Genomic DNA, 24,137 nt, shown 5'->3' on the forward strand with positions numbered 1-24,137 from the left:
TTTTTTTTTTCTTCTTTTTAAGTAGCCTTGAAACTCAGCTTCAGTAGTTGGAGAAGGGCTGGGCGAGAAGTACTTGTCATGTTCTCAATAAATTCTGGCAAAATGCTCAGTTCAGAAAATTCAGCTTTTCAAAGAAAAGCTAATCTTAAAAAAAAAAAAAAAAGTCCAAGTCAATGACACCTAGAGTTCAGCTCTCCACATCTGAGAACTCGGGCTTGGGGATGTTGGTTAAGTTTGCGGCTGGTCCTGTGGTTTGGTGGGAGGTGAACAGCAGCCGAGTCACACGCACGCAGGCACACACTCTTCGGAAGCCAGCCGCTGTCTGCATCGACTGCGGTGAGTCAGCCCCGACTTGGGCAGTAGCGAGACGATCTTCCTCCAACGTCGCCCCAGCGTCGGCCGGTTAACTATTCAGACGCGCCAATACCCACGATCACAGCGTAACCGCAGCAGGTGGAGCGGGCCTTGTGAGGAGGCTCCGCAGCGCAGGTCGTAACAGACGGGGCGGCTCGAGTTACACAAGCACGCACACACTGCCACGCTCACGCAACTTCACCACTCGCCTCGAAGCACAGCGCACTTTCTCCAGCAGTTGCCAAAGGAAACAACCGGGGGAAAGTTCACACCCAGGAAAGAAGTTGAACCATCCAGCCAAGAAACCAGTTCATTCAAAAGTAAGAAAGAAAGAAAAAAAAAAAAATCGAAGCTCCGACGCGGGTCAAGGAGAAACGGCAAAGACTGACTTTCTTCTGGTGTCCCCAGGAGCCCCGGGAAGAGGTGCCTGCCGGCGCAGGGCCGGGCAGCGTGGTGCCCTGGCTGGGTCAGGCCGCGGGGCGCCCGTCCTGCCTGCGCCCGCTGGCTCTATGAATGAGAGTGCCTGGAAATGAACGTGCTTTTACTGTAAGCCCGGCCCGAGGAATTCCATTCCCTCAGCTCGTTTGCATAGGGGCGGCCGCTGGCCAATCACAGGCCTTTCCGGTATCAGCCAGGGCGCGGCTCGCGGCCGCGGGCTCCTGGAATTGGCCCGCGCGCCCCCGCTGCCGCCGCGCGCTACTGTACGCAGCCGGGGTGGAGAGTCCACCGCCGCCGCTGCCACCCGGCGCTCCCCACGCATCCGCATCCACGCACACACACGAACACACGCACACGCTCGCCCCAGGCCCCGCCCCGGTGCGGACCGCGGCCATGCGGCTTTGCACACCCGCGGGGTTGTGTGGCCGCCTGCTTTGGGGCTGCAGTGAACGGCCTCGCCAGTGACGGCCGCGGTCCAGGGACCGAGGAGGTGGAGAAGAGGAGGCCTGCCGGCCTGGGGAGGACTCGGGTAGCTTGCTGAGCCCCGAGCGGCCCGGGACCGGAGACCTGCCGAGGGAGGCGCCCCGCGAGCCATGGAGATGAATCGGCCGCCGCGAGGCTCCGGAGACCGGGGCCGTATCGGCCGGGCGACCCCAGGCCCTGCGCGGCCGCCCGCGGCCGAACCTCTGCTTTCCCGGCGTGGATGGGATTCGGCCGCGAGGGGGCCGGAGGGCGGAGGGCCCGGCCGGGGAGCCGTTCAGCGCGCCCACACGGCCCCGTTGGCAGCTGCGGCGAAGTGGCGCTGATTCATTTAATGAGGCCAGACGGTTGTCGTCTCCACAACATGGTTTTTGTGTTTTTAGTTTCTCTCTTGGTTTGTTTTCTTTAATTGGTGTTTTTTCGCCGCGGCTGGGCTGCAGATTAATTACGCAGCGCGCCTTACTCGGGTTGATTGAGTTTAGCGGCGAGCAAAGGAGTTTCGTAGTTAGAAAAGACCCCGAAGAGCAAGCGACTGGAAAGAAAGTTGAAAGCATCCGCTCAGCTCCCTCGCTAGGCCCAGGTCGCCCGCGCCCCCCACCCACCTCTGGCTCCCCGGAAACGGCCCCGGCTCCGCTCCCTGCCCGCGCGTGGGAGCCGCCGCGGGTGTTAAACCCACCCCGGCTTTGCGCGCTGGCGGGAACTTCCCCCGCTCCAGTCCCCGCGGCGCCGCGGGCACTTTCGCGGAGCTTAGAGGGGTCACGCCCCCGCCCGGCCGCGGGGCTTCCCCACTCCGCGCGGAGCCCACCCGCTCCCTCCCTCGGGGGAGGGCGCTCACCCACCCTCCCCCGTCGACTCCCCGGTTAGGGGTCTCTGGCCCTCCCCCCGTGGGTCCCCTCCCTGCCGCCGGTCCGGACTCTCCTCGGGCTCTGGCGCTGTGGCCTGCCGGAGGCAGGGGCCTTGGCGAGCCAGTCGCGGAGGCCTTTCCAGGCGCCCAGGCAGCTTCCCTCGCCCCAGGCCCAAAGAGGCCGGGAGGTGCTGCGGGCCGCGGCCTCGGGGCGGACGCCAGGGGGCAGCAGCCGCCCTCGCTCGCCGCCCCGGGCGCCCAGTGGCAGTGCAGCGTGCCGGGGAACGCCCCCGACGGCGCGGGGCTCTGCCGGCCTTCTCGCGGCCTTTGGGTCTCCCGTACGAACTTCAGTTGGGGAAGAAACGACAAGAAATGACCGCCCAAGCCAGCCTGCGCGGCATTCCTTCCCCCCGCCCCACCCGCTATACCGGCAGCGCAGCTGGCGGCCAGGGAACCCTCGGACAGGGGTCCCGGCTGTCCCGGCCGGCGCGCGTCAGGGTCTCTTCTCGAAACCCCTTTGCCCGGACCCCGCCGTCGGCCGGTCCCAGGCCGTCGGTGCTGCAGGCGTCCCGGGCGCCCTCCATCCTGCCCGGCTTCTGCCCACGTGGGCCGGTCCCCTCGCGCCCCTCGCTCCGGAAAACCCGGAACGTTTGGGAGCTCCCAGGCCCCAGCTGCATTTTGTTTTCATGGGTCTGGGATCTCAGAAAACGCCTTTGTATTTTTCTTTAAAAGTAATTTTGAAGAAGCCGCATTTCAGGTGTAAAGACCCCAAACGTCCTCTCTCCACCTGGGCCGAGGGATTCCAAATACTGCGCAGTCCCAAACCTCCCTGTCTGCCGCCCCTCCTGTCCGGGGCCACAGTCGCTCTGCGTCCGGGCTCGACGCTGCCCGCTCTAGAGGCGAGTTCGGGCGGAGTGACATCTTTCTGCTTCAGCTCAAGTGCATTTCCCTAAGAGCCGATCAAGCGCTCCTGGGGGCCGCCTCCAAGTGCATCCCCGTAGACCCCCACGGACGGGGGCTGGGACTCTGGGGATGTAGCGGTCTGGGGTGTGCCGCCGCTCGGAAAGGTCAGAGAAGGCTCCTCTGGGGCTGCGACCGTTTGCCTGAAACCCTAAACCTTGCGAGGGGCTGCGGGGCGCACCCCGCGCTGCGGTCTCCCGGGCGGGGATCAAGTTCCCTTAGTAAGGTACAGCGGTAGATGCACCAGGCTTAGCCTTTCAAGGGCAGCGCCGTGGGCGCTGCTCAGCTCAGAGTCTCAACCAGTAAATCCCGAGTTCGAACGCAGACACGGATGATAATAGCAAGGAAAGCTTTTGCTGATTTATTCTGAATCGGGCCGCCGGGCGTTTGGGGCTAGCCAGACTTTGCGCAGGTTGTAACTGCGTTGCGCGGTGCACGCTTGAAAACCAGAAACAAACAACACTGCCCCTCCTTATCGAGGGACTAAAATGAATGGAAAGCAGGCAGCATGGGGCTCAACTAAAGGGTACCCGGAACCCCTTAGTCTGAAGGGCTTTTTACATAGTTTATGAAGTTGAGTAACGTCATGTACGAAATGAAGAATTCATTTCCACCAGGAGCGTTCATTTAAGGGGCGATGTAGAATTTCCCTTCCCCTGCCTCTCTTAAGAGAAAAGGAAAGGAAACATTACAGTATACACTCCTTGTGTTTCCCTGGAATAATACTAAAATCTACTTTTGTCATAATACAATACAAAAAATATAACGAAGTCGTATGTTGGGCGGATGCTATGTGACAGATTCTTCCAAATTTGCTGCATGGGGGAAATTTCAAAAAGGCTCATCAACTGATTGAATGAAATGTAAGTTTTCACAGTGAATTTAAAAAGCAGTATTTGGTTAGTTGGAAGAAAAAAAACAAACAATTTCACCAGAAAAAAACAGCTTATTGACAGTTTTTTCTACAACTTTAGGTAAATATATAACTATGGGGGGGTCTCAGAAAATATCTAAATATTTTACATTTTTTGCTCTTTCAAAACCCTCTCAAAAATAAAGAAGATTCAACCATTCTCTTAAAATCCCCCTCTGTAATATGATATTTCTAAAATTACATTTCTAAAAATGTAATATTTCTAAAAGAACTATTTCTGTTTTCAGTGCCTATTTTAATGAAAATAAAAATACGGAGAATGTATTTTGCTAGTGGTTCTGGACCAAACTGCTTCAGTTTGTACTAATGTCACAGGGAGGGAGAACAATTTTGTTGAAGACTAACATACATGTTAATGTATGTACAATACACACTGTCCAGTTTTCAACATTGGAATTTAATTAAACATCCCCTCCCCCCAGTGGATTTGAGATTATTTCACTTTTGAAGTCTAATAACTTTGCGGACAAGATCCCTTAGTTCTTCCACTATGTCCTTCCTCTATGTGATGACTTCCATGGGATCCTGCGGTTGATATGTGACTATTTCACTAACTTTGTAAATCAATTTACAACTCACAAGTAGCAAATTGAGAAAAAAAATTTTTTTTAATCTTTTTTAAAATTATGGATGCTTAGTAAACATTTTACTCTCATAAAAATTTTGCATTAACACTGCTATAGCAAAAGTAATAAACTAGGTAATAACACATAGAAGCCAAGCTCTATTTTTTTTTTTTTAGAGAGTCATATAGAGTCATTTAATAATAAACAGCAGAATGCACCTGTGGTAAACGCTGTAGAACCGAGGGTATCTTTTAAAGTTTCATTGGAACATTTTATATGTTTGACATTTACAATATGGAAAACAGCTTTTAAGTATTTTTGAATCAGCAAAAAAAGTTTTGATTATTTGGTTAATTTATATCGTGAGTTATTTATAGCGATACATGGATAAAATGTCATAAATATGTATATATGAATGTGCATATTTTGTTAAAAATATAATTTGGAATCTAACATACCGTGAACGTCTCTAGATGGATTCATTCCATGTACACATTCTGAAAAAGTAGAAAGTGGGAAAATAAAAATAATTGTATGAATATACTGACAGCAAACACCAAATTTACCAAAGTTGATTAATTTAATTGTAATTGGAATCAGTGCCAGTGTAAAAACTAAATCCCCCCTCTCATTTTTTTTGGTAGCTTGTTGCCTCTCACACTTTGTTAGCACTGGAGATTTTTATTGCATATTGTCTAGCTTTGGCTCAAAATTAACTTAAAACAGTAAATCATTATATAAAAAATGAACTGTTACCTATGCATATGATTTTTATGTACCTTTGACCAATGTTTTCCATTGCTAGGTAATATTGAATCTTTATCTTTCATAGAATCACCTCTTTCAAGCTCTATATGTGATGCAAATGTGATTATTTAATGAACATTAAAAATCCATTTGGAGAATGTAAGGATGGATCACAATTCATAGTGATATTAAAACCAAACCCAACTTAATACAAAAACATTAAAAAATCTGTAACATGCTGGAAGCTAAATGCAAGAAGTAAAAATATGAATAGTTTTCAAAGTGATAAACAATTTGGAATACACCTTCTAAAAGAAACAAACTAGTAGATAAATGTTATGATTATTTACTTCCAATGATAGGACATTTTAGAAATATTCCCTCTTTGCTTGATTTCCTTTCCCTTTACTAGGAGGGCAGATTATTTATATGGAAAGCTTTCATTCTTAAAGTAACAGATGATATCAATCATTTTTGAAAATATTTGTCATATGATAATTTCTATATATGAATCACTATATACCACTGCATGTACAGTTACAGGTAAAGTCACAGGTAGATCCATTAAGCAAAGCCATATGAAGCTATTTCTCTTTCCCTTGAATATCTATGTATAATGTTCTGAATGTGAAATTATTCCATCAGCCTTGTATATTGATAATGGTCAGCACTGAATGATTAATGTGGAGGAAATAGCATTTTTCAAAGCCTTAGGATTTGAGCATTTCAAATACTGCAGACCTAAAGCTTTCAACTCCACTGCACAATATTAGTATAACATAGCTTAAATAAAACCTTTAAAACTAAGAAAGGAGGTAATTATTTCAGATTTCCGGATGATGTATGAATAGGCAGGAGAACAAGATCTTCAACTCCTTAGTCTTATATTTTTGCCAAAGCAAAAAGGGCAACTAAAATGATAAGGGGCTCTGAAGGACTGCCCTATGATAAAAAATTAAAGGAATTCAGTATGTGTAGTCTTAAAGGAGCATCCTTAAAACACACACATACACACACACACACACAAGGTTGTGGTTTACAAGTACATAAAGTGACTCCATAAAGATTTTTTAAAAACAGAGCAGGGAAAGAATTATTTGCACTAATAATGAATGATAAGGCAAAAAATAACAAATATACCCGAAAGTTAGTAAGTTTAGTTTTAATAGGCATGGGGGTCGGAGGAAATCCACAACAGTAAGATTGACCAGGCAGCTGAGTTTACACTAAAGAGACCCAACAAAACTAACCACCCTGGAAATTCTCTCTTGAGACTCCGAGGAGCCTTTCCCTGTCTGAGCCTGAGAAATATGAGAAGCAGAGTGGAAAGGCAAGTGTTTTGTCTACACACCTAATATTTCAGTGATTCTGAGAGAAGAGCCAAGATTTTTTTTCTAAACCTAAAAGCAAAGGCAGAAGTAGTGGATTTTGAAAGGTGTGCATGCGGTCTGTTGAAAGCTTTCTTAGTTTGCCCTGTGTCAGTAGCTTTGAGGACACACCATTAAGCTGGGGGGTGTTGGAGGAAAGAGAGAAGGGATGGGTGTCTGTACATGAAGTCATACCTGTAAAGATTTGTAATGATTTGCCCAAGGAGCTGTTAAAGATGCTAGAACCTGAACTGTAAGAGAGGGGAGGTCTTGGACGTTCATGACAGTGAGAGCTGACTCCGGGGAGTATATCCTTCCACTCTCTCCATTGAATGCTGCTGTATGCCAGGCCATGGCCAAAATGCTTTCGGATACCTCGTCCAGTTTATTCCTTGCAACAATGCCATTACCACCCCATTTTACACACCAGGAACCTTATACTTGGAGAGCTTAGGAAACCTGCCCAAAGTTGCTTCACGCTTGATCTCTGTGTATGCACACACACACACACACTCGCATCCCCACATATGGGTCTACACACATGATGAGCTGTTTCTTTTAGACCACAACTATGTATCTTTATCGGTGTCCTTTGTAGCCTTCTGAAAAATTAACTCTGATCTCATCTTTCACTTTTATCCCCCGGTCTCGAGGTCTCCATCAGAAAACAGCCCTGAAATTCTTTACCCTGCAAAATCTCAAATATTTAGGAGTCATATCCTGAGGTTATTTCTGGCCATCTACAAAGTTTGAGGAGCAGATCAAGGTCGCTTTGGCCAATAAGTGAGAGCAATGGAGTGTCAGACTGTTGATGGACACGTGTGTAGGTCCAGGGAGCTGATGGGAAGAGGCACAGGGGTTGGCACCACCTGGTGGGCTCTGGGAAGACTTCTTTCCTGGTTAGAGATGATATTTGATTTGACCCTTGGAGGTCGTGTAGATTTTCACCAGGTGCTTGGGAGGGTGGAAGGAAGGGCTTGAGGTGGGGAGTGGGGAGAGAAGCCTTTCCAGGCAGAAGGATGAGCCTGAGAAAGGCATGGATGAAGTTATGACACAGACCGGCAGTACAGTTGGAGCATAGGCTGGGGATCAGGTTGGGGTGTGGCAGCTCGTAAATGACAGGACGCCGGCAGATGTGAACGCAGGTCAGAGGCAGCTTACACAGCCTAAAGAAATCTGAACTTCAACATGAGGGCAATAGGTTCTATCAGAGCCTTGAAATCTGGGAAATAACATAACAAATACATATTTTAGGAAAATAAATCTGTCGGAGGTGGATAGGTGAATTAGAGGGGGTAGAGAAGGAGCAGGAAACTACAGCCTTGCCAGGCAAGGACTCATGAGCATTAAGGTGGAAACAATGGGGACAGAAAAGGGGGGACTGAGGTGAGGGAGGGAGAGGGGTCTTCCCCCGTGTCCGGCCCAGGTGCCATTAGTAGCAGTCAAGACCAGAGAGGATGGGTTTGGGGGTAGACATCAGGAATCAGCTTGGATTGGACAGAAAAAAATTATAGGTGCTGGTGGAAAAAGCAGGAGGAATGGGTGTTGTGTAAGCTGCTAAGTTTGTGATCATTTGCTAGTTTGGCAGCAAGAGAAAACTGCCACACCGAGCACGCCTTCCCCTCCTCTTATTTGTTTTAGGGAGACGCTGCCTGTGTGCTTAGAAATCTCTGTTTCTGGGGTTCCGTGGCAGGAAGCCACACACCTAAGTCACTGTTCTCCAAAAGTCCTGTCAGTGATGAAGCTGATAGTTTGGTCTCTGTCTGCTTGACTTTGCCTGTCTCACAGGTGCTTCTAGATCATTGGGGAGCGAGGGTGTCTTTTATTGGCCCTCCTCAAGCCAACTCTGTACTTGTGTCATTCTCTTCTGATTCACCCTCACCCCACACAAACACATAACCACTACAGTTTGTATACCTTACCAGTGAGGCTCCCTCCTCTTCAAGTACTAGACAGTACTGGATAAACAAGGTGTATCCCAAGCCCTTGGGAATCTGGTTAAGTGCAGATTCTGATTCAGCAGGTTTGGGGAGGGGCCTGAGGCGCTGCATTCCCAGCAAGCTCCCTTTGATGCCACTGCTGCTGGTTCAAGGAAGCCACTCAGAGTTGGCAAGGCCAACTGCTCAGTACCCAGCAAACATTGTGCCTAGCACACACTGGACTGCAGTCTCTGAAAGGTTTCTGTGGCTTCCCTGGTGGCACAGTGGTTAAGAATCCACCTGCCAATGCAGGGGACATGGGTTCGAGCCCTGGTCCAGGAAGATCCCACACGCCGTGGAGCAACTAAGCCCATGTGCCACAACTACTGAGCCCTTTTGCCACAACTACTGAAGCCCACACACCTAGAGCCCGTGCTCTGCAACAAGAGAAGACATCGCAGTGAGAAGCCCGCGCACCACAAGGAAGAGTAGCCCCCGCTCGCTGCAACTAGAGAAAGGCTGTGCACAGCAACGAAGACCCAACTCAGCCAAAAATAAATAAATAAAATAAATAAATTTATTAAAAATTTTTTAAAAATTTTAAAAAAAGGTTTTTGTAAACGGCATTGCAAACTGACATGAAATCTATCTCTGATTGGACTTTTAAAACGAATGGGGTGGACTGAATGTTTGCATACCTCCCCCAGCCAAACTCATACGTTGAAACCCTAAACCCTAATGTGATGGTATTAGGAGGTGAGGTCTTTAGGAGGTCATTGGGTTTAAATGAGGTCATGTGGGTGGGGTTCTCATGGGATTAGTGCCCTTGTAAGAAGAGACTGGAGCCCTTCTCTCTCTCTCTCTCTCTCTCTCTCTCTCTCTCTCTCTCTCTCTCTCTCTCTCGTCATGTGAGCACACAGCAAGAAGGCAGCCAAGTACAAGCCGGGAAGAGGGCTCTCACGAGACCCCAACCATGCTGGCATCCTGATCACAGACTTCCAGTTAACAGAACTATGAGAAATAAATTTCTGTTGTGTAAGCCACCCAGTTTATGGTATTTTGTTATAGCAGCCTTGAGTTGACCAAGACAACCATGATAATAGAAGCTCCCTTTTATCAGTGCGTCAGACCTCACACTAATGATTTTACATGCATTATTCCATTTAACCCGCTAGCAGCAAACAGTCCATAATTATTCCCTTCACTTTACAGATGAAGAAATTGAGATTCAGTAATTGGCCCAATCTGAACCCATGCAATTTGCCCCTGGAGTGCCAGTCACAGCCAGCAAGCTAAACCATCTTGCAAGATTCATATCATTATGCTATTATCAAATTTCTTTACTAGTTCTTGACAAGTTGCCTTTAAACCATGTGGGCATTCTTTCTTATTTTGAGCAGCACTGTCCACTAGAAATGTAATATGAGCCATATATGTAATTTAAAATTTTCTAATAACCACATTAAAAAAGTAAAGAGAAATAAGTGAAATTAATTTTAATAATATATTTTATTTAACTTAGTATAGCCAAAACACTTTCATTCCAACATGTAATCAATATAAAAATTGTTAATAAGATATTTTACATTCTTTTTCTTTTTTTTTAGTAAGTTTTCAAATTCCTGTGTGTATTTTACATTCACAGTGCAGCTCAGTTCGGTCTAGCCACGTTTCAGGTCCCCAAATGTCACCCGTGGCTAGTGGTTACTTTATTAGGCAGTGCAGTTCAAGGGCAACCACTCAAAACACAATTCCCTCTGAAGAGCAGTTTTGCTGCTATTTTGCTTGTGTTCAAGTGAGCCTTGTTTTTAACCTGCTATTAGCAAAGGCCATTAAGTAATTCATCTTCCTTGACTCATTTTCCCTCTGAGCTGTCCTGAAGCAAAGTTCAGGATTTTATTACAGCATCACTTGATTGGCTTGTAGTCATAAGGAGACACACACACGGTGAAAACAACTAAATTGCAAAGGCCTCCTGACCACTGTCGTTGCCACTAAAGCATTTTCACAGCCATGGCTAAGCTACAAGTCTACTTCATGCAGTGTTCATTTCCATTTAATGTTTACCAGCTGCCGATGCCACAGCCCATACAATATGCTTTGGTTTCTTTGACTCTGAAAGAATACTACCAAAGTATCTCTTGACCCTTTCTTTTCCAATATACTTGTTTTTCTATGAAATTCATATAGGCAACACGGATTAGAACAAGAGGTTTTACTTTTACTAGCTCATGACTTCAAAATGATTGCAAAGTGACTCAGTGATATTCTCAAATAGCAATTCTTATAAACAGGTTTATTTTGAAATATAGCATATAAATTTTTCAAACAAAAAAGCCACTCAGTATGTCAATTTGCTAGCAATCGTGAGGTAGCTCCTGGCCTCAGTTATGGAGTGGGTCCACCTGTCTTTCTTCCAGTCCTCAGAAGAGACAACAAAGAAGAAATATGGAGTCAGGTCTGTAACAGAAACCACAGGCCCTACCTCACTACATTTTTTCCTCCGGGGCTGCTGGAACCTTCAAAGGTCTGAGCATCTCTCTCTCTCTCTCTCTCTTTTTTTTTTTTTTGACTTTTATTTTTATTTTATTTTTTTATTAATTTTTATTAGAGTATAGTTCCTTTACAATGTTGTGTTAGTTTCTACTGTATGGCAAAGTGAATCAGCTCTACATATACCTATATCCCCTCTTCTTTGGATTTCCTTCCCATTTAGGTCACCAGAGAGCACTGAGTAGAGTTCCCTGTGCTATACAGTAGGTTATCATTAGTTATCTATTCTATACATAATATCAATAGTGTATATACGTTGTAGAGATGTGGATGGACCTAGAGACTGTCATACACAATGAAGTAAGTCAGGAAGAGAAAAACAAATATCGTATATTAACGCATATATGTGGAATCCAGCAAAATAGTACAGATGATATTATTTGCAAAGCAGAACTAGAGGCATAGATGTAGAGAACAAATGTATGGACACCAAGGGGGGAGGGGGGGTGGGAGGAATTGGGAGATTGGGTCCGAGCATCTCTTAAGAGCAAGCATACCTGGTTTCCACCCCTTAGTGTTTTGGGTTGGGTACAGAGGTCAAGGGGCTGATGCGCAGACCCTAGAAGGGGTCTGGATCTTCCCCACATTCTCTTTGGCCCCATTTAAATGAGAGGCTGAGAAACCACTTGCTGTGCATGAAACTAGTTCTCTCTTTGAGTGCTTTCCCCTATGCAAGCACTATGGAAAGTACCCAAGTGTCAAGGAGTGTCTCAAAGTCTACTACACTTGAGGAACAGGGAGGTGAATTACATATTTTTCTATGGCTTTGAGTCCCTTAATTGGGAAATGTTACAGCAGTCAAGTTTTCTGGTGGATGATGGAAGTAGCGTCTATTAAAAAAGTTACTTTTAGAGTCTGCTTTACTTTAGACATTTTAATTAGTATATTTAAAACAATTTCTGCTGCTATGAATTAGAAACAAAACACAAGTTTTCTAAGTTGAGGAAAAGAATAAATGAATGAATGTCTGAATGAATAAACAGGAATCTCGGTCCTTGTTTCCCATGGGCCCTTCCACAGGGAGCTCTCCTCCCCAAATCAAGCACTTTTGTTTTATTCCTTGTATTTATAGTTTATCTTTACCCTCTCACTGGGGCAGTTATGACCTGGGATGGTCTAACTTTTTTCCTTCTGCAACATTTATGTTTAAAAATAATCAGGTGAGTCAGTTTAACTGGTTCTCGAGCTGCTAGACATAGGGAGGAGGGTTGGGGGTTAATTGTGGGTCTGTTTGATTAGTCACTTCCTTTGTACTGGCCTCAGTTTCCTCACCTACAAAATGGGAGCCTTGGGCAAGAAGGCTTTCCAGCTCCATGAACTTTATATATAAACGTCACTTGGAACTGTGAGAAATTGACCTGGTCTGGTGCTGACTGAAGTCAGCATATGGCTGGGGTGAACTTGGATTTTGAGCGAGGAGGAGAAAGGAAAGAAAAAGGGGAACATAGAATCAACTCAAGATAATATATTCTAAGGGTGTTACCAATTTGTATAGGGTTCCTCTAACTGCACATATGTAATTTCTATTCATTCAAGCAGGCCTGAGGAGCTGTGATTTAAACAACCACACAAATAATTTTGAGATTCTACATCTTCTAGAAAATAACAGAAATACATTGCTGTTCTGTACTTATAATTTACATAGGATTGAGATTAGAGAGAAACACATATTTACTCATAAATATTACTTATAATTTATTACTACAGTTATTTTAAAATATTAAAGTTATCCTTTCACTAATTCTGTTTTCTCCATGTCAACCCAACTAGCGAGGTTTCACTATATACTGTATTATATAATAACTAAAACATAATATGGGTATACAACATAGTTTAATTCCTTTAGAATAAAAACTAAAGGCTCTTTGTCATTATTATTACAGCTGTTAGTACATCACACTGGAGCTTTTTTCCCCCCCACTGAAATAAAAAATTTTCTATCTATGATCCCATATAGACGGTAGAGAAATTTCCCCAAATATAGCAGAACTTTCTAGAAAGAGAATCTAAAGTCTTGAGATAAATCTTGGGTGCTGACTCCCCAGTCTGTTCTAGACATGGGAAGTCTACCTAAGAATCAAGTATAAGAAGTATATTTATCTGTGAAGGAATTGCTGAGATATCTATATCAATCAATTAAATAATAAATTGCCAACTGTTGGTCTTAGAGGGTTTTTACAGGCATTCAGACAAGATTAATCCTTTTGTATTAATCCTTTTGTATTAATTCTTCTATCTTCAGGTTTGGAAAACAGAATTTTATATGGAATAATGGGCTAAGACTATCATTATCCTGCTTTCTGTGAGGTCATGGAATTATACTCCACAAAAGCTTTAAAATTTCATGTCGTAGTATGAAATTAAAAAGAGCCTAAAAAAAATCAGCAACAATGGAAGCAATCATTCTATGTAATTGAAGAATTACATTTTCTAAGTTTCATAAATATCCTAAGATCTGCATTGTAATTACAAATTTTCAGATTACAGTAATAATATTAGAAAATCAAATATTATATATTTGATGTTCCAGTAACAATCACATTTTTATGGATAAGGCTCCAGACACTGAAGTGGAATATTAACAATTTTGTTAACAACTAACAAGTATATATTGTATGACACAGGAGATATAGTCAATATTTTATAATAACTATTGGGCTGGCCAAAAAGTGCGTTCAGGTTTTTCCCAAACTGGTTCTTGAACTGCTAGACATAGGGAGGAGGGTTGGGGGTTAATTGTAGGTCTGTTTGATTAGTCACTTACTTTGTGCCGGTCTCAGTTTCCTCACCTACATCTTACGGAAAAACCCGAGCGCACTTTTTGGCCAACCCAATATAAATGAAATATAACTTTAACAATTGTGAATAACTGTGTTGTACACCTGTGACTTATATAATATTGTACAGCAACTATATGTCAATAAAAAATGTCTGTTTTAATTAGAACAATTTTTGTGGAGATTTTTTAATGAAACATTATTGCCTATTTCTCAATCAAGCAATGGTCAAGTCTGATTTAAACTTTCGGATAGGATTGTCTTGGACTTGCTTAGAAAAACGCTATAATTTAAACCTACTCAAAAAAATGAAACAAATTTTACTACCTTTTTTGAACGAATAATGGTGCTAATTCTAGAGAGTTCACCTCTTCTTAAAAGGTAGAAGGGAAGAGTGAAATAATTTTTAACAAAATTAAAAGCAGCTGAAAAATAGATATTATCTGTTAGCTAATTTATACTTATATGTACAATGAAAGCAATATACAGAGATGATCCAAAATGTATTAAAAATGATTAAACACACAAGCTCAAAGATTTTTGTCATAAATTTTTGCAAAGCTGGTAGTTTTTTTAATAGCAAGAGCAAAGGAACAGATGAGTGGCCAAATATGATGACAAATAAGCCCTCAAATGAACTCCAGTTCTTTTCTAGTTGAACTACTGATCTGGAACTTCACTGATGTTTAGCAACTACAAGGGACTCCCATAATTCTTGTTTCTCTTGTCACCTTAACAATTCCATTGCCCATGAAGATACCCATCCCAGGAGAATTTCACAAGCATTATTGGGAAATACAGTACTCTAGGGTAAGTTTTGAAAAGGGGTGTGAAGTAACTATTTATATAAATGTGGATTTGAATAATTTTTAAAAAGCGTTCAATTACAAGAAGTTCTATAATTGTCACCTTCTCCATTTAAGGGGACATCTCACTTTTTCTTTGGAGAAAAATATCCCAGATCAAGCCTATTCACTTCTGAATTAGGAAATACTTATTTAGCTAAGAACTCTCTTTTGCCAAAGACACCAGATAGTGAAATGGATTTCTAAGGAGGGAAGAAGAAAACTTTACCCAGTGTGCCATTGGGGGATCCCCTCTGTTTCTGTAAACACCACGCTGAGTTGTCAAACTGAGCCGACTCCAGGTTTTGCAGAATGAGGGAGAGTGTCCAGAAATTTCCTTGTGACCTCAGGCTAAGAGACCTGGGCAGACAGGCCCCTTCTCTTGATCCACACACGGCTCTGGAGATCATTATTTAACACTGGCACACTGAACAATGACATGAGGTCAGGTGCAAGATGGAGATTTCCTTCCTCCTCACTAACCAAGCTCACAGGAGAATTCATTTCTTTTCTTTTTGCCTCAGGCATCTATAGGCTAGCAATTTTCATTCTGTTACTGAAATGATTTTCCACCCATCCTTCCCAATTAGAGTGGAAATGGATTAAGACTTCAGGTTAACCCCTTGCTTACCAGGAATGAGAAGGAAACTTACATGGAAGCTTTATTTTCACTTTTGTGTATGATTTATTTTTCTGATTATGATAAATGACAGTTTGATTTATCATACTCTCTCCCAAAGACACTCCTTTAGTGAAAATGTGATAATGCCTTAAGGTAAAGCACTAAAAAAAAAACCCAGAACAAAAAACAAAAACAAAAGAAAAAGACCCCAAAACAAAAAACAAAACTTATTTTATGAGAATGTTATGGCTACTGCTATATGTCAACTTTATAAGTGTTCTAGAATTCTTATGAGTAAAATTAGATACAAATTCAGATATACCCTAAGAAGTTATGGCAATAAATGCACATTGCTTCCCCATATTATAGAGAATGGATACAGTAAAAGTGGAATTTTTTTTTCTTTTTGGTTTTTCCTAAGCTTGAAATATCTGGAGCTAAAAAAGAAAAGTGTGGATAAATATCTAGAAACTGCTGGATCACTTGAAACTTAACAAGTAGCTCTCTCCTCCTTGAATCTAAGAATAAAAACTTCTAGAGAAAAATATCTTCCCTTTATTGATCTTTAAGATTTTGGTATGTTGCAATCCAAAGTACACAGACCTCAAATAACTCCTTGGTAGCAACCTGTGAAACAAGAATCTTCTCTCTTCTGAAGGTCTGTTTGTTTCACTTTGAACAGAAGGAAAAGGAGCATTTCTGACTTGTGTTATAAATCGTCATTCCCCCAAAAAGCAAAACTCCTCTCTGGGACAAATTTTTGGATCTTTAAAAGTAAATATAATTTTTTTTCTATTTTTTAAAAGAAAACTAATATATAATTGTTTATATTGACTTAGTATGTCAAGGAAATAATTGATCATATCAGGAGCAGCCTGGACAGCATTACAGCAGCTCGATGCACGATGGCATTGGATTTTGGCTATGCTAGGTTTTAACAGGTTTGGGGGGTTCATTTACCTGAAGACAAGAGACTAGGTCACTTGACCTCTGGGAGTCCATCAAGTGTTCCTTGTCTCTGAGAATAGAGAAAGCTGTAGAATTGATTTATCAAATGTGAAAGCTTTATTTATGCTAATAGGGTTATGATGAGTGAGAGAATTTTAGTGGACAGATAAGAATGATCGCTAACATTCATTCAGAGGCTGAGCTTCTCTGAGCCCCAGGCATTGTGGCAAGGGCTGTCCATGCATTATCTCATTTAATCCTCTCCATAATCCTATTAAGTTTGGAACTCTTATCCCCTTAAGTTTAAAGAGGTTAAAGAGCTTGCCCTTGGCCATGTAGAGATGGAGCAGTGAAAGCAAGAACTTGACCAGCTGCACTGAGAAATCAATCTTTGAGTTGCATGTATTTTTAATAACAATGTTGTCCTTCCTATTTCTCATTTAAGAAGTTTCATAGACAATGCCTTTCCAAACGGACTGCCTTTGCTTCTGACAGGTAGCCCGTCCCCAGCTCATGAGGATGTGTAAAGCAGGTCCACTCTAGGAATGTGACACAAGGAAGTGAGCTGCTTCAGAAGCACTGAGCCCAGATTGATGGATAAATATTTCAAAGGTTTTTCCAGAATGGTACTTAAGTATTAGAGCCCATCTCAACTTGGGTTTGAGCCCAGGGCCTTATGGTTTAAATATAAAATGCATTAAAGCCCTTTATTTAGAGAGCCATGTGCCATTTTTAGGGAGCAGCCCTGGTTCTCCCTCTGACTTTATTGGGAGTACAAAGCAAATAGGTGTCTCAGTGTTGTCAGTAGTATTCATTATTTATTAGGACTTGATGGTGTATTCATAGCTCATGAACCACCTACAGTGGAAGGCTTGACCCTAAGGACAGTGCTTCCTTAGCGCACAGCCTTGTGGGTTGGGGGCTCTTGACAGAGAGAGGAAACCATAACAGGAGAACCACTCTCAGTATCCCCCGTGGGGGGCTCAGGAACTCAGATGTATGTCCCTCATTTAGAAAATAGCAAGACACTGCCATGTGAAAAGTTTCTGAACAGTGACTTCAAAATCATAGATTTTGACCATTCATTGGTTTCAAATTAAACAATAATGATAATTATTATTATTATATTATACAAATACAAGAAAGGGAAGAAGAAGAAATAGAAGGAAATAAATGGAAAACAGAGTGCCTCACATGTAGTAAGAACAAGTATTGCTTCCTGAAACCCTTTTTTTGATTGATAGAGCCATCTCCTGAGTCATGCATGCAACTTACTTCCTACTGTCGCTTGCAATTCAAAAAAGTTTGAAAGCCTCTGGCCTAAAATGTCTTCTTTTTCTTGGTACTTATTTTATTAAGGGGACTTGGTGTGCAAACCTTTGTGACACTCTTCAGGTCCCCTAACCTTGCTGTGCCTCCGTTTCCTCACTGGCCACGTCTAGAGCCCCTGCCACTGTCATCAGGTTTATCAAGAAGATCACATTCAACCATCACTGCTGAAGCACTTGGAAAAGCCAGACACAATCATCAAAGTTCAAGGATTATTATAAAACAAATCAGGGTGAAACTGTTTCGAGGGCCACCCTTCGGTGGAATGGCATCTGATCTTTCTGAGAGATGAGAAGAACCTGAGCAAAGACTTTGTGCAATCCATTCATCTTATAGAGAGAAAGGGAGGCTCTGAAAATGAGTGGTTTTTCCCAGGTCCTTAAACAGTGGCCGATCTGGGACTCCTGGACCCATGAATTAATGTCCTGTTACCAAACCTGCTACTGTTTCAACAACTGTGTTGTGACTCCTTTTAAGAAAGGGATAGTCTTGTGAAATTTTTTTACAGAAAATTTACAACTCACGAAAAACTAAATTGATTTCTTCCCTTTCAAAGTGGTTTCCTGATTGCAATCACATAAATTAAACTCCAGCCCCAAAGAAACTACAGGGACTGAGTAATAAATCTCCAAGAACAGATACCAAGGATCCTTTGGAAATCTCGAGAAATAATGCAATAAGATGCAAAGAGTGAATATGACTCATCTCCTATTTGAAATGTCAATCAGAAAGGGATTTTTAAAATTGTATTGGAAAGGAAGAAGGGAGAATGTCTCTCTTCTCTCTTTGATCATTTACATTGAAAGTAATGAACCAAAAAATGTCAGCCAAAATTGCCCATTTGTCTCTCCAGCGGGGGGAAGAAGTGCTATAAAACAAAGACGTGGATGATATAGCAAGGTCGTTGCTCAATGCTGTGTTGTAACACTATTTAACTGTCACTGAAGGCCAGGATGGCGAATATTGCATCAACTCCTCTGCAAGGTGTTTCCTGGGCTTTGCAGACAGGGTAGTTCAGGGCCGGTGCAATCTCTATTCTTGTGGAGGCCAGATAAAGCCTTCTGCTCTGGGCCACTATCTTCAGTGCTGAAGGTGTTGATAACAGTTTCACACCCACTGCGCAAGTCCTGCTTTCCCAATTCGTAAGTCTTTATTGCTAAAGTCTTTTGTGTGTGTTTTATCAGACACATTTTATCATCCCTCTCCAAATGCCCTTTGTCAGAGTCAGCCTTTGAACTTCTTTTGCATATACACTGAATGTGACCAATGATTCAGGATATGTAAAAGACTTATCTTATAATTCTAAAGAAAGAGGAAGGAGTCATTGATCTTTCTGATATAATAGATCTTTTGGGGGCCAGTGTGTGTGTGTGTGTGTGTGTGTGTGTGTGTGTGTGTTTGTATGCACGAGTATTTACGGATGCCAAGGAGACAGGAGGTATAATCTTGTTATTTATCTTTAAGATATTATGCAACTGATGACTCTAAGCAAATAGTTTATGCCTTTTGTTTTCCGCACAAATTAAACCTGAATCCTGGGGCAGCATAAAAAATGCTAACAGCCAGTCTGTCTTGGCTGGCACGAAAGGCCACTGAGGGTGGGGCTGACTTTGGGGTCTTGTTCACAGGACCCCCTGCGTGGACTGCACACCAGGTCACCTCCGTGTTCTTTTTTTGTGCAGTTTGTGGTCAGACAGCCAGGGTCTTAATTAGACTCTTGCTTTCCCCTTATTTGATATGGGCGCTCTCTGGAACTGAGCGCCCACCCTCACAAGAGGAATGGATGCTCACTCATTTTATTTATAGCTCCTTTATTTGGCAAGCAGATGGAATCCATTTGGATCACATCAGATAGGCTTATAACTTCATCCCTTGCTTCTCATTTTTTGCAGGTCTCACATCAAACCCAACGCTGCATCTGTGAAAATCAACTAGAAAAGGAGAGATGCGGACAGATGAGGGTGGCACTGTTGCCTCCTGGGGCACAGAGGCAAATTCTAAATTCAGCTCACGCACTGCCCCCAGCACAGAGAATGTTGAGCTCTTATGGGGACCACCTTATACTTCTTAAAAAAAAAAAAGAAAAATGGATGATCTTCTGTCTCATGTGCTGCCCATCCCCAGAGGGACATGCAGAGGGTGGTGAGCTGCTGAAATGGGTCAGGAGGGTTCCCCGTGGCTTTCTGGCTCCAGCCCGGCCATCCTTCACTAGAGCGAAGATGAGCTTCTCTCATGGTTGGAAAGTACAGGGAAGCAGATACATCTCTGCAAGATTCAAACCTACTCTTTGGGGTTCTGGGTCTTCTCACCAAATTTCCTCGCTTCACGTCACATCTTTCTCTTTTTCTTCCTCCTCCTCCTTTTTGAAAGTCTTCCCTGCCAGCTTGTGCTTGGGCCACCCTGCAGTGCTTTACGGTGTGAAGGACACCCGCAGGCCAGCATGGACGGTGAAACAAGCCAACGGATTCAGTTTCTTTTTTTTTTTTTTTAATAATTTTTTAAAAGTCTTTATTGAATTTGTTTCAATATTGCTTCTGTTTTATGTTTTGTTTTTTTGCGAGGCATGTGGGATCTCAGCTCCCCGACCAGGGATTGAACCTGCACCCCCTGCATTGGAAGGCTAAGTCTTAACCACTGGACCGCCAGGGAAGTCCACGGAAGTCCAGTTTTAAGCCAATCAAGATTTACATCAGGACTTCCCTGGTGGCGCAGTGGTTGAGAGTCCGCCTGCCGATGCAGGGGACACGGGTTCGTGCCCTGGTCCCGGAGGATCCCACATGCTGCGGAGCGGCTGGGCCCGTGAGCCATGGCCGCTGGGCCTGCGCGTCCGGAGCCTGTGCTCTGCAACGGGAGAGGCCACAACAGTGAGAGGCCTGCGTACCGCAAAAAAAAAAAAAAAGATTTACATCAACTGACCCTGAAATCAGCTTCCGCCAACCAGCTGTATTCCTGGCTTAGCTGTCTCTTCCCCAGGGGTTCACAGACTTCTCTCCCCCTCGGTCTGCCGTCTTGGAAAACCAAAGCTGCCGTGTGGGTGTGCCTGAGTCATGCCTCGTGCCTCCCTGGTGTCTGGCAAGTGAGCAAAGGGCTCTGCTTCTCTTGCACCCTCACCTCCCCAACTAGCTGGAAGCTCGAGGCTCTCCCAGATCCTCGTTTTCTCCTTTTTGTAATTTCCTGATCAAATCATCAGTGATGGTGATCATTTTCAGAACATATTTATTTTTTTCTGGTGGGGAATTCATTTAGGCTTCTGGGAGCTAAGAACAAATGAACTGCCTTTCTGAAATCAAGCACCGCATAACGAAAGTGACCTGCAGAGACAGAAGTCTCTCTCACGCATCATCCTCTCCATCGCTGGAGACGCGACACCAAACTCCCCCTCTCCCACTGGAACCCAGCACCGGATAGAGCTCCCTGCATACTGGACAGAGTCTAGACGCTGCCCTCTGAGTGGGCTCCATCCTCACCCAGCCAACACCGGGCACTACGGGTGGGCTTGTGTGTGAATCACACACCAGTCAGGACTCCTGATATGCATGTTGCACGTTGGTTCAATATTGCCTAATACTTCAGTACAAGACCTGTGAGGAGGGCACAGAAAGCCTTTGTTGGAGTTTCCTGGGGGAAGTAGGAGCTATCAGATTTGGGGGGAAAGGGATGCTTCCTGATTCTGGATCATAAACCTGCTCCTGTGGTGCTACAGGACCCAGGCGATAAAGAGTAGGTGCTCCGTAAATGTTTGCTGAAAAAAGTTGGTAAAAATCAGCATCAGAAATGCACTCCTGGAGGTAACGTAGGGAATGAAGCTGAAATTAACAACGGCATCAACCAGTGTCTATGAAATGAGAAGCCGAATACCAGACGTCTTGCAGACAGCAGCCCTGGGAGGGGATCTCATTCTTGATCAGATATTGAGGCACAGAGAGATGGGGGAATCTGACAAGGTTATGTACCTAACGGTTACCTTTGAAGCCAAGATCCCATAGAGGAAGAGCTGTGGTCTGCTCGGTGCTGAGTTTGGTGGTGGGGAGAAAGGGGAGCAGCCCTGTTGTAATCTCACAGCCGGAGACCGATGTAAATCGGATCCTGTGTCTCCTCTACCCAGACTCTGTGAGGGCTTTCCAGGGTACAGAGAATTCCAGGGCACAGAGAATTCCAGGTCCTGGGCCACCTCTCTGACATCACAGAGACCCTGTATCCCTCAGCTTGCTCAGTCTCAGCCTCCATTCTGTTCCTCAAACACACCAAGCTCTTCCTGGATCTTTTCATGTGCCTGGACCACTTGTTCCCCCTGCCTTGCCCCCAGTTTTTCCCAACGCTACCCAAATGTCATCTATTAGAGTAACAGCTAGAGATATCCCACTTCCTCCCCCTGCATGGTCACTTGTATCATATGACGACACTGATTTATTTTCGACATTGCATTTGTCTTTTTTAACTTCTGTGTCCACTTATTTATTGCCTGCGTCCATCTTCCAAGTGATGGGTGGAGTGGCCGTGAGAGAGAGACTTTATCTTGTTCATTGCTGGAGAGCACCCAGGATAAAAAAAAAAAAAAAAAAGTGTTTGGAACTGAGTTGATTCTCATTAAATACTTTTTATGAATAAATGAGTGAATGAATGAATGATAAGGAACTGTAGTAGCCACCTCCTCTCCAGCCTTTCATGCCCTGAGGCAGCCCAAGTCTCAGAGCAAGAGGGTAACTGTTCGCAGGTGTTGAGTGGTGAAAAAATATCTCCCTTTATGACTTGCTCTTTTAATCTCTGGGTCTCCGTCTAGGAGCCCAGGGAAACACTTCTCTGTTTCTGACTCTTGGTGCCTTGAGGGTTTTGGAGGTTGACATGGCCAACAACCTACAGAACCACTTCAGATGGCATCTGAGTTTCAGACACAGTGATAACCACAGCTGGCCAGCAGTTGGAGGAGGCATCTTCCTAACAGGAGCTGCGGACGCTTTGGTTATGCAAATGTATGGTTTTTCTCACTCCAATGCTAAATGTTTTTGGTTAAATTAAAACCAAAGAAACACAGCAAGGGAGACTCATCTGTCTAGGCCCCAGCCTGGGCCCTCATCTTACTGCTACAGACTATTGTTTCCCCTGCTTTCCTTGTCTTTGGGGTGCAGGCTAAGTTGAGGTGGGAAGGGATTCTCTCTCCGTTTGGGGAATCCACGTCTGATGCATATCTGGAGCGCCAGGTCAGTCTTAGCATTGTTCCCAGATAAATAGGACACGGACGAAGATGAGTGTGATTGGATCTGAGCTAAACATTCCGTGGTGACACAAACTGGGCCATGGGAGAAGCTCCGGCCTCCCACCCAGGGAGCTCTACTGGCCCAGGCCAGGCTGGAGACAGGCCTAGAACTGCAGGAGTCGGGGGAGGCGGTGGGCTTTGCAGGAGCTTGTCTCTGGGATGAGTAGGGCTCCGGGAAAGAAAGAACTCTGTAGGGCTCTGCACAGGGCCGCCCATCTACCAATGAATGGAGATGAGCAGATGGGGGTATATTTTCTGCTGCCTTGTCTGGAGACATAGGGGCACATGCTGGAAAACCCAGAGCTGGGTAGCGTCATGGGGCAGCCTTTAGCAGCATCAGCAGATGCCTACTTCTGCTCCACACCTCCTAAGCCTCGTCATTTTCTCTCTCGCGCGCGCTCTCTCTTTTTTTTGGCCCCCTCAGCTTTGTATGATTTTCATTTAGGATTCAGGGAATCTTTTGAACACAGGGAGGGGGGTGAGGACTGTTACATTATATTCTTTAATAATTCACATGGCAGCTTTGTAGGGATACTCTTAACTGCTTCTTAAAAGTAATTAATTGATTTTCTGACAGATCAGTTAACAATGTATTCCACTGACACAAAATTGCGTTGAGGCTCTAGATTGGGCCAGAGAACTGCATGGATTAAATTCAGCCCAGAGTTCAGCTTTGGAGACTCTAAAAATATGCCTCTATAAAAGGAAAGGCTTTTTTACATGGAGTGTCGTCTAAAAATCTAAACCATATGTCCTTTCCGGGCCTGTCAATGGGGTAAAATATAGGTTCAAGTGTGTGTAGCTGTTCAGACGTTGAACATTCAAGAGGCATGAAATAACCTACTGTTACTCAATATGGTCAACACTCTGGATGAACATTGGCCTGGGTTCTGCTGAGGGAATTCTCTCTCTCTCTGTCGGTGTCTGACAGGAGGAATGCCATCAAAACATGGTTTGCTCAGGATTCTTGGAAGAAGGCAGACGAGCCCTGTACTGGGAGTGGTCTCCCGTCTTGCGGCAGGCTGGCTCTTTTTGTAGCTGAGTTTGCAGGATCCCTTTACCACTGCCCGTGATGGAGGAATTCTCTATAGAGAGGATTCCTGTCCACAATGCAGACTTTATTAATGGGGACATTAAGACACTGACTAATTAAGTGGCTTGCCCTGGGTCATACAGTGAGTCAGTGAAGCCCTGGAAACA

At 44.2% G+C, this 24,137-nt stretch overlaps 1 protein-coding gene across 4 annotated transcripts in view; it reads right to left on the reverse strand.

Annotated features, from left to right (window-relative positions):
• The window catches only part of RUNX1 (RUNX family transcription factor 1), a 245,361-nt gene that overhangs the window by 90,034 nt on the left and 131,190 nt on the right, over positions 1-24,137 (reverse strand). For 2 of the 4 annotated variants that reach the window (XM_082624588.1, XM_082624586.1), the window contains exon 3: positions 5,035-5,073. The exons of the other annotated variants lie outside the window; for them this stretch is intronic. In XM_082624588.1, the coding sequence (XP_082480714.1) occupies positions 5,035-5,073 (39 nt within the window). The remainder of the gene's footprint in view (positions 1-5,034; positions 5,074-24,137) is intronic. 4 annotated transcript variants of the gene reach the window in all.

This window comes from Mesoplodon mirus (genome assembly GCF_964341445.2).
Source record: "Mesoplodon mirus genome assembly, chromosome: 6".
Classification (NCBI taxonomy): Eukaryota; Metazoa; Chordata; class Mammalia; order Artiodactyla; family Ziphiidae; genus Mesoplodon; species Mesoplodon mirus.